The sequence below is a fragment of the Drosophila obscura genome, unplaced genomic scaffold, assembly GCF_018151105.1.
Source record: "Drosophila obscura isolate BZ-5 IFL unplaced genomic scaffold, ASM1815110v1 contig_30, whole genome shotgun sequence".
NCBI lineage: Eukaryota > Metazoa > Arthropoda > Insecta > Diptera > Drosophilidae > Drosophila > Drosophila obscura.
The window spans coordinates 1,255,816-1,267,239 of NW_024542818.1; the positions used below are offsets into that span (position 1 = coordinate 1,255,816).

At 49.2% G+C, this 11,424-nt stretch overlaps 1 protein-coding gene across 5 annotated transcripts; it reads left to right on the plus strand.

Annotated features, from left to right (window-relative positions):
• Positions 1–2,052: 2,052 nt before the first annotated feature.
• Positions 2,053–10,168, plus strand: LOC111068798 (large proline-rich protein BAG6). 5 transcript variants are annotated; one of them, XM_041594630.1, is made up of 12 exons: positions 2,053–2,168; positions 3,437–3,753; positions 3,837–3,954; positions 4,021–4,232; positions 4,295–5,071; positions 5,141–5,834; positions 5,985–6,065; positions 6,294–6,893; positions 7,617–8,210; positions 8,282–8,409; positions 8,474–8,728; positions 8,797–10,168. In XM_041594630.1, exons 2-12 carry the CDS (start codon positions 3,688–3,690, stop codon positions 9,142–9,144), a joined length of 3,873 nt encoding a protein of 1,290 aa, XP_041450564.1. In that variant the 5' UTR covers positions 2,053–2,168; positions 3,437–3,687; the 3' UTR covers positions 9,145–10,168. The 5 variants fall into 5 exon arrangements, with proteins under 5 accessions (XP_041450564.1, XP_022214224.2, XP_041450565.1 ...); XM_022358532.2 differs by lacking the exon at positions 2,053–2,168 and having other exon boundaries at positions 3,343–3,753; XM_041594631.1 differs by lacking the exon at positions 2,053–2,168 and having other exon boundaries at positions 3,344–3,753; positions 8,513–8,728.
• Positions 10,169–11,424: the final 1,256 nt, after the last annotated feature.

Here is an 11,424-nt window from a genome sequence, read left to right on the forward strand (position 1 = left end):
ACTCCCCTCTGAATGTTGTTCGCCTGTTCCGGTTGCTCTGTTGCATCCACATTGACAGCTTAGATTAAGTGTGGACCATAAATTGGTTCGGTTGGGTTCGGTTCGGTTAGTTCGCGGTGGTATTTATGAGGCCAATGCCAGTTGGAAAGTGCCATTTGGCAAGTGGAAATTATTTACTGGTAATTACAGGAACCGCCGAAACATTTTTACACTCACTACTGCACACACGTATGTCCGTGTGGGATTCGGGCCAATACTACCTAAGCCAACTATCGAAATTCATTCAGTTTAAAAGAGCTTTCGTTTCGGTTACTAAAAATAGACTTAAATCATAATTCTCAGTGAAGATTTCACTTCATTTTTTTTTCATATAAAAACAGAATAGAATTTAAGCCATCGTTCAGCCCACACTTATTGCTGGCACTCCATATGGGTTAAGGGCCTCTATGGACTGGATCCGGAGCTTCCTTGGCTGGTGTTATATTGCCAATCAGCTGCTGCCTCCATCATGCTGTCCATCTCGCCACATAGAGATTTCTGCCTCATCTCGTCTCGACGTTGAGGGTTCCCCTGCCGCCTCAAGGGTTCGTTCTGCTTCATCGCCGTGCTTTATGGCACAAAGGGGACTTGGCTTCAATTTTCTTTATATTACAGCTTGATTTAATTTGACGTGAGACCTGCCCACGGAGCTTGTTCTTGACCAGAACGAAATTAGAAATGGCAACATATAACCAGTGCCGGGGATGGGAATAGTAGGAAGGACTGGAGCTGGTGGCTATGGCTGTGACTGGAGCTGAAGCTCAATCTGATTGCGAAGTTAAGGCTTTGAATGCAAGCTACACATTTGGGGGAAATTCAAATTTCGCTTAATGAAAATATGAACAATTGGAGAAAGCAAATGTCATTTGCCAGCTGCCAGACGTGGGTAGGAACTGGCTCTTTGGGGGTGGCTGTCCTAGCTGATCCCCACCCGATTGATATAATTTCATTAAGCGGCCCCAGTCCAAGCGCTTTCCATTCAATGGCACAGCAAGTGTCACGCCCATGGCCCTGTGCCTGTGCCACTGGCACAGGACAAACTTTACTGAAATGAAAAATAACGAAAAATACTTGCTAAATAACAAATGGAAATGGAAAATGGAAAACGAGAGGGAAGTACCCGCGAACAACAAAATACAAAAAAAGGAAAGAAAATGATAATGAAAATGCATAAACAGCAATAGCCGACAGGATGAGGAGGTGGCAGGGGGAATGGGTGCAGAAGAGGGATGCGGTGCTTAGAAGTCGGACTGGACTGGAGTGGTGGGTGGGAAAACTCATTAAAACTTTTTTACAGCCCATTTAAAAGCAATTTGTAAATTGTGAAACTTGCACTTGGCCCTGGCTGAGTATAAATTGTAATAATTATTATATATTTCGCCCCTAGTTATGCGAGCTCTCCCATTTCAAAAGAAATGTAATGCATGGCACATCAATCATTTATATGGATATTTTTGTATGTATGTATGTAATTGCTAATTACTATGGTAATCTGTAGATTAAACAAAAATCTGTTGATTTGTCCATCACTAAAGGCTTTTTGCGACCTGCAATTTCTGGTAAATTTTTTGATGGAAAAGGAAAATAAAAATCAAACATAATACATTTTTGCAGCCAGTCTGCTGCTACCCCATTTACACAGGGCTTAACTTAACCCATATCCCACTTAAAATTATAATACAAAATACTCACAATTATAATATTGCCGTAATGCGTAGTGCCGCGGATTGGTGTACAGATTCTTTCCTCATTAGACACACAACACTTTATCGTAAATAGATATTTCTATATAATTATCTAATTAAATCAAAGCAAACTCACACAATTGCGCTATTTAACACTCTCCAGGCAATTCCGACGTTTATCAATACTGATTACACACACATTCGTAAATGCAATCACTGTACCTAGAAGAAAGCTCATTGTCATTTTCATTTTAGCAGTCAGGGAGTTTTGTTTTAGAACGGTGTGTAAAATTCATTTTCGTGCTTATATATACATATAACCAACAAAAACTCTCCAGATATCTGAGAAATATAGTGATAAAAAACTAGGAAAACTTGTACAATTAAGCGTTTCTTGTGTTTTAGGCTGTGTGGTGTATTTTTTGGGGATTAAGATTTTGCCAGGTGAGTCTGACAGACGGAATGGAGCGAGGCTTAAGCAATATGGCGGCCTACTTGCACGCTTGTCACTAATGCAATTACATTGTTAAATTAAAATCACAAAGCCATGTTGTTTGATTTTTTGATAATTCAGGCAAGCGGCGTGCAGCCACACAAACACACACCAATGCTAATGCTGCTAACCAACAAATATTTCAATTGTGCCTGGATAAGAAAATGTGCATCGGCCTTCCTGCCGTTTAAAAAGCATCTTTCCCAGGGTCGCTACTCAACAATCTGCCAGCACAGAGCCCATTTCCGTGGCAGCTTTTCCCCTCAAGAACAAGGCCTTGGCTCGGCCCAATCATTTTGAACCCGTGGAAAGGCTCACAATCGCAGACATTAAATCAAATTTCCGCACATTTCTTGCAACGTGGGCTGCGGTACGGAAAATTGTGTTAGCTGCGGCTTGCTTTACCCCATCCTACGGCTGCTGCCGCAGCGCCACTTAAATATTCAAAGCGAAAAGTTCCACCACACCTTTGCGTCTTTGCTGACTTTCCCCCGTTTTCCTTTTCTTTATTATTCAAACGCCGCTTCCGTGTGCAGTGCCGAAAAATTCCCACAGGATGCAGTCAAAGGCAGCTAGATCTGAAGGGTGTAGGTATGGTGGGGATGCGACGGGTGACGGGGCGGATTACACATGTGTGTATGTGTGGGCCGTACCTTCTACATTTTTATGTTATTCAGTCGCAGTTAACTTGTACGAATGTGCTAGTTTTGGGGGAGAAATCAAAGGAACTCCCTTGGGAACCAGGTTATTTTAGCTAATTCAAGGTGGTAAAGTCTAGAACACATTGAGATTTAGTTTAAGCGAAGCGCCTATGAAAGGTGGCCCACTGCCCAGCACTGACAGCAGCCCTGCCAGACCGATTGAAATAGAACAGCGTGACATCATCGCATATGTCAAGAGTGTACTCGATGTTTTCTATCGATACTTCAGTTTAAAGTAAAAGTCGTGTCTTATAACATGAAACATCTAAAAAATGGTGTCAATTTGCACTGTGTCTTTGATAACACATCATATCTCACAGGAATATCCAGATTATATTAATATTTTCGTCAGTCCAAATAAATATATCACCTACAAATATATTATCAACAAAAAAATATATATCGATATATTGTTATATCAATATTAAACACTATATTCTCTGCCGCTAATAGTAACAACAACTAAACCATTTTGAGCCCCAAATTGTATCAAATATTTCGTCATACACTTTTCACAGCTCGGTAAACTTTGCGTGCGTACACAACAATATCAGAAAACGCGTGGCGAGGAGCAAAGGTAAAACGATAAAACTGCCAGCGCGAAAAACGGCGAGCGAGACAGAAGGTGACAGCGACACCGAAACCGATTTTCCCCCTCCCGTCAGCACCCTTGCAACCTTCTGTTTGGTATTTTTTGTGCGGTGTGCGGTGCAAAAGAAAAGAATTTCACTGATTTTCGCGGCAGTCCAGATAACAGACGGCAGCAAAAATGCAAATAAATCTTAAGGTAAAAACCTTGGATGCGCGCACACACGAATTCAACATCGACAATGAGGTAATTTTTGAGGTTGTGTGTCCAGAGTCTAGTGGCTTCCACTTATGCCCGCGCACGTCCCTCTCCCACTCTCTCTCCCGTAGATCACGATTCGCCAGTTGAAGGACCAAATAGCTGAGAAGACCAGCATTGCAGCAGAGAATCAGCGCATCATTTACCAGGGGCGTGTGCTGGCCGACGATAAGCAAGTCAAGGAATACGGTGAGTCATTTGTCCCGCAGCCACATCCGCGTACTTTTGCTAATTTGCTGGCCTATTCCTTTGCAGATGTCGCTGGCAAGGTATTGCACGTCGCCGAGCGTCCGCCCTTCTCGCAGCGTGGCGCCAATGCTCGGCACAACGATGAGCCCATGCGTCCCGTACGCTCGGTGGCACGTCCACCGCCAGGCAGCATGCGCACTTCGCCCTACTTCCGCGCCCTCGATGGCATGCTAGTGGGCACCATGTCCATACCAGTGCCAAACGGTCCCGGGGCTGGGGTAAGAGGAGAGGTTCTCTCTTTTGAAGCTCCTTACTCATTTGATGTTTTGTTAATCTGCAGACACGCACTCCACCCGGTCGCTTCCCAAACTCTTCGTCCTTCTGCATCAATCGCATCACTGTGGCCCTGCACATGATTGACTGCGCCAACAACATCGCCGCCTATCTGGAGAACCCTTCGGTGGGGCTGAACAACCAATCGCTGGACATTCTGCAGCGCGGTCGCTGGTCCATGGAGTCGACAGTGGTGGAGGTGGGCGTCTCCTCGACTGATATGCCACGTAACAACAACATCATCGACATGGTCCAGGACGCTGTGACAGCCGCCCTTACCCGCACGGGCGCACGCAACTACACTGTCCTCCAGCTGCCCACGGTGTACACCAACGAGAGCGGCGAGACGATTGAGCCGCGTGCCGGAGAGGCCGCTCTCGAGGGTGCCGCTGGAGCAGCTGCCGACACCAATGGCGAGACCACAGCCGCCACCGTCATCATTGAAGATGTTATTGATTCGGAGGATGAAGAAGCTGCGGATGGGGGCTCGGACCGATCCGCCACCCCCACACCAGACGGGGATGCCGAGGGAGCTGTAGGCGGCCAACCGGCTGGTGCTGCTGCTGCTTCCGGTGCCAGCACTGTAGAAGGTGCGAGCGATGCTGCAGCTGGCGGCGAAGGCGCTGCATCCAATGGAGGTCCAAGTGGCGCTACTCGTCGTCGTACTCGCCCGCAGGTTCTGGGCCATGTCATACAGCGTTATCGTGGTGTTCAGACGCGTCTGACGCCCTTCATTGATCGTTACTACGACATACTCGAGAACGATCCCACATTTGAGGAGAATGTAAGTCCCAAAAGGGAACCCATAGCTACAGTTCACCTCCTACTTAAGCTCTTTCTCTTCCGCCCGCAGGACACTACCGGACGGGAGAATGCCCAGCGCATCTTTGACCGTGTCTCGGAGGCCTTCCACTACTTATCGCACGCTCAGCACGCCATATCCGACCTGATGCTGGACCTCTCGGAGCCCGGTCCACGCGTGCTCACCTGTCGGCCCATTCTCGTGGAGCAGAGCGGCTACATACGCTCCAACAATATATTCACACCGCATTTTACGCCCCTCGAGGTCATGCAGCAGGCCACCACCAATAATATTGACCAGCGTGCACCAGGCGCACGGCCCCCGGGCCTACCAAGGACCATCGATGAGGCCACAAGGAGCACTTTGGGTACAGCTGCACAGATAATTGCAAATGCAGGGGCTAACTATGCCTCTGCCTTGAACAGAGGAAATGCTAGACCCAGTGCGGGGGCAACAGAAAATGCGACAGCTACCGGCACGCCGAATGCAGCAGGCACAAATCCGAGTCCGGCAGCCTTGGCCGCCGCCTTGGCCCATGGGGCAGCCCAAACTGCAGCCCTGGCTTCCGTTGAGGCTGCTCAGGCAGCCCAAGCGGCCGAAGCCGCTGTCCAGATGGCTGTCGGAGCGGTGGCCGCCATTGGCATACCCAACGATGGCGGCACCGTTGAGGATCCCGTCGATGAGCCCATGGTGGCACCCAATGCAGCCCCTCAGGCCTCGCAACCACAGCCACAAAATTCATTGGGTAAGAGATTTGTGTTCTACGGTGTGCAGTGCGTTTCATGTGTATAATTTGTGATTTAATAACTGAGAAACTCTCCATAATTGTAAACGTTAAACTGTACACCGTATCCTGAATTCTGAAACGCCCTTATGTCCTTTGTCGAATTTCTAGATGAAGCTCCAGATCAGTTTGAAGGTCCCCGAGTGCCACCTAGGCTGCGGCTGTATATGCCCGTGGCCCTGCCACCGCCCAGTATGTTTTGTTGTTCGATTGTTGTTGATTTTACCCGCCATCTCAGGCATTGTCCCGTAACTCCCATTTCATTCACGATTGCACCCCTTGTTCCGAGCTGCGACTCTCAGCTCCGTATTAACCTTTTTCCGTTCTTATTTTTGTTTGCTTGGCTTGCCAGCCTCTAATATGTTTTCCTTGCCCGCATTTGGCGTTAAGATGACCGTGCTAATGCTTCATATTTTGCAGATCCCCAGATGGAAATGGCCCGTCTCATTCAGGCCGTGGTGAACAGAGCCACCAACGATAATAACGATGTGCAGGTGGAGTTCAGCGCCCCCAACATTATGTCCATCAACTTGCCCGTGCATGTGGTGGCTGCTGCCGCACGTCCCCCAGCCCCGGGACCAGAGTCTGCTCCCGAATCGACCGCCGAGAGTGCAACTGCTGCTGATGAACAAGCTTCCGCGGCGAACAATAGTGCCAGCGGCAGCGGTGTAGGAGCCACCGCCTCGACCTCGACAGGCACGCGTAGTGGGGAGCAGCGGGCCAACACATTGCCGACAACCGCCACACAGACGCGCTCCACCTCACGGCCACAGATCCAGATTGGCGGCAACAACAACTGGGGCGGACGCATCGCGCCGACTCACACGGCCTTCGATCGCTTCCTGCCCTGCAACAGCCACCACATTCGCGAGCCGGAGCCGTTGCCGCAGAACAACAACAGCAGCAGCACCAACAACAATCGCAGGACAAACCCAGCCCCCGCAGGAGGAGCAGCAGGCGGTGCCTCGTCATCGGGCTCGTCATCAGCAGCCGCGGCTGCAGGCGGAGCAGCGAATTCTGGTAAGTATTACTACACCGATGAGTGGGTAGCTATAGCTATCGTTTAGAACATCTTCGTTGTCTGTCACACCACGCCACTCTGCGCCGCACGCTTCTTCATGCTCGCTCGCATTGCACAGATATGGAGTCGGAAACCAAAATGCATGCAAATTGGTTGCCAATAGAAGGGTGTGCCTTGGGGTAGCAACAGCAGTGTGCATCCAAGGCACATCTTTCGGGCACTGGCTTCCATCTCTCGTATCTCTAATCTGCCTTCTATCCATGTCATCGCAGTCAATTCTGGTCGCAATCGACTCGGTGGTAGTGGTAATGATTCACACTGGCTCTCGCAAATATTGACCCCGTATCAAGCCAACCGAGAAAGCCCGTCCTATCTTCAATCAAGTTCCCAGACCCAGGCTCAGGCTCCGGTCACCATCATTGGTAATATCAGCATACCAAATGTGTTCCAAGTGCGTCTGATCCATCCTGGCTGGCCGTCGACCATCAATCGTGATAGTCCGTTGACAATCAATCGTGATGGGCCGTCGGTACAGTCGGCCTTGGCAGCTGACAGAGGCAGCAGAAGCACCCCCACCACAAGGTCGGCGGCGACAATCTCACGACGTCAATTGCAGCGCATGGAAGCCATGTACCACAATCGCTTAAACAGACCATTAACCACCCCACCATCAAGACTCACAAATACGTTTTCTAATACTGTACAAAATATTGCGCAATCAGCTCTAGCAGGCGCCGTCAATGTCAGCGTCGGAATTGCCGAAATGGTAAACTTTTTAACCGCACCCAACCGCACAAATGCGGTCAACATGGGCGCACCACCCGCAGCTGCAGCCCCAGGCACAGCCCCTGGCACAGCCCCAGTCGCAGCCTCAGCCGCATCCACAGTCACACCGACATCATCATCATCAGTAGCCTTCAGTGATAGATCAAGTAATCTGCGCTCGGAGCTGAGCACCTTCCTGAACAACAGCGTCTTCGATGGGGCGCCCATTAACGAGGAGACCATACCCGGCGCCATTAGTCGCGCCCTGGATTGGTTCAACGGCAGCCTGATCTATTTGCCGCAGTACGAGCTTCCGGAATACAATTCGCGCGAATCTGTGATTAATCTCCTGCGCCAGAGTCTGCGCCTCGTCATGGAGCTGTGCATTTCGGGCCCCAGCACTGTGGCCCAGTTCGAGCAGAACCTCAAGAAGATCTGTGAGCAGTTCCGTGTACGCCTCTTCAGCGTACTCTTCCTGTGCCTGGGCGGTGACAATGCGGAGATCTACTGGCACCAAATGATGACCATACTGCGCACCCCACTGCGGACCAGTGAGTATATCTTACGATCCACCATTTGGCAACATTTTTGACCAACATCACTGGCCTACATCTTCTTGCAGGTTTCCAGAATGAAGCTTTGTGGGTCTACGTTGACCCCCAAATTCCAACACAGACAAACACCGCTGACGCCCAACAGTTCCTTGTCCTCCGTAGCTCGCAGGCAAACCTTTCCGCTGATGGCGTAGAAGTAAGTTTCCAACACACTTCTCTGTTCCAGCATCAAAAGTTATCCAAGACGCAACTAATCGCAGCCTTTCGTTGCGCCACCGTCGCGTGCTTTTAATCTACAGCAGCAGCAGCCACAGACGCAAACGCTCGACACGGACGTGGAGATGACCGAAGTGGCTGGCAGCAGTAGCACCGCCCCCACCACCACCACCACCAACAGTGCTCCCGTAGCAGAGACACCTCTTCCACCGGTGGTTGTTGGCTCAGAGTCCTGGCACATGAGTTTCCCCAGTGATTGGTTGCCCGCGATAACGCGCGACCTACAGACCCAGACTGAGGTAAGTGCCCCCCGCCCCTATACGTACCACACCTGTTCAGAAATTAATATCTCTTTGTGTTTGCGCAGCAAAACGGGCCACAGCCACCCTACTCCGACGCCTACATCTCTGGCATGTCCGCCAAGCGTCGCAAGATCATCCAGACGGATAAGCCCACGGCCAACGTGGAGTGTCTGATTGCCAGCGGAGTGCAGCGGGCTATACAGAGCGCCGGGCTGGGCGTCAGTGCAAACGGAACTGCCGCCAGTTCCTCAGTGAACTTAGATGCTGTGATCGATACGATGACCCACGATGCGGCCATCCAAGCGTCCTACACGGACGCGATGCGCAGCAATGTGCGCGATCGAATCAAGCAGGATGTTGACTTTACGCCCAGCAAGTATCCGCAGATCGCCAAGTTCACCGAGCAGAAGTAGACGAAGAACCATTTTGGGAGCCTAACAAGTGACCACCACCCCACCGCACCACATCGCTCGTGTGTGTGTTTTTGTGTGTGTGTGTGTGTGTGTGTGTGGTGTGCTTGTTGTACATTATACCTTAAATCATACCGTACATATATAATTTTAGTTAATTGCTAAGTTCTGTTTAAACGAGGAGACGACAACGGCGGCGGCAGCAGTCAAACCACAATCGAAATGAGAATTGGAATCAGAATACGGAAGTAACCACCACCACCACACCCGACGCACCGAGTAAAACGATAACATGATAATAATAATAATAATAATTATAATTATAATACCCAACCGATATATCCGCACACTGCTGGAAACGAAATTAAACCCACACACAAAAAAAATAACGATACAAAAAACAAACAAAACACACACAAAAAAGGAGCATATTAACCGAAACAAAGGCGATGGACGATGGCTGATGGACAATGGACGGAATTTATAGACACGTTGATGCGATGGTAGGGCATGATAACATCCAAATGCTTTTAATTGCAGTCAGTCCTCCCAAGTGGCGATGGCGTCCCCGTGTCGCATGACGTATTGGGTCTTGGCCAACAGACCCGTGACGACAGCCGAATTCCAGCTAAAATATTTTGGCCCACTCGCCCATTGACGTGAGCCGCCGGAAGGCACATGATTGCTGATGACGAACAATCAGGAATTTGCAGCCATCCGCTCAAGTGGCGACAGTGCAAAAACAGACCCATTACAACAGCCTACGCGCGCCTAATAGTGGCGAAGGGGGCCGGCCGGTACAGGGAACAACCTGTACCAACACCGGGCCCCATACCACAACTAACCCAAGCCATCTGGCATTCCATGCGACCATGCGGCTCCCATACCCGTCCATCGTCACGAAATTCCTTCTTTATCCTACCTACTCTTAATATTGTTGTCGCCTGCATTCGAAACACGAAAAAGTGTCACATTAAAATTGTTGGGGATATTTATGTGCGAAAAAACACAAGAAGAAATACAAAAATCAAAAACACAAAAACAACAAAAATCGAGCAAAGAAAATAAAAATTGTACGAATAAATAATAATAATTAATATATCGCGCTTTTCTTTAAATATTTACTCTGTGATGATTGTATTTTATAAATAGAATGGCTACGTAATCGATGTATATTTTTAATAACAACAGTTATTCGGTCGTGACAGTGGGACAACGCGGGACAGTGCGTTTCGAAAGTGTATAGCAGAAAACAGCAGATGGATGTCAATGCGATGGTCATTTGTGATCCAATAACTTGGGTCGTTAAAATCGATATCTATTCCTAATACTAGACAGAGAATCTCTATCGATCGTACGAAAGGATCACCCCACAGAGAACAGTGCGCAAGACTGCTCCAGAGATGGCAGCCTAAATGGATGTGTGTGTCACCGCCAGAATGCAGAAGTGGCAAGCACTTGCGGGCCTCTCCACCCGATGATTAATTGCCCCCAAAAGGGGAGAGCTGGCACGCGCATTGAAAGCGGTTCAGTTGGGTCTGCTCTCTGGTCTGCGGTCTCCGTCTCGGGGAATGCGCGGAATTCGCAGCCAGGGCATTTAAGGGTCCCCTGCCTGGTTCATTATGTATGCGGTTTACCAGAACTTTGAAATAAATTAAGGCTGCAGACTTTGATGCATTGGCCCCCCTCCTCCGCCAGGGATTGAGGCTGGCGCTGGCGCCAAGTAGCTTTGATGGAAAATTTTCATCACAGTGCACTGTTGGGGGGGGATTGAATTGTTTGTGACTCGATCTCAATTAGTGTCGTCGCTAATCCTTGACCAAAAGTCCAGTGCTCAGAGCCTAGGCATTCCCAAGATCATCTTGGCACAAGGCACTGGAACGGAACGGATCGGAGAAGATTTAAAGATGTAATTAAAAACATCTCCCGAAGTTGCTGCAGGCGACAGGACAGGGCAGGGCATGTGTGCGTGCAGCAGTGTGGCAGTGTCTAAAGGACAATTTATCAAAAGTGCGTAAAAGTGGCAGCCAGACAGACAGACAGAGACACAGACAAGCAGCATAACAAGATGCACCACATGCACGTACATAAGCACACACATATGTATGGATTTATGTAAGTTTGTATGTGTGTAGCAGCAGCATGTGTATCGAACATGTGCCCATATCCATATGCATCGCCTTCTCGACGTACATCGATGATGACGATGATAATGATGCCCCATACATAGATCGACGACGGCATGGCCTACGTTCCTGTGAAGCCAACTCCCAGCCTCGCGCT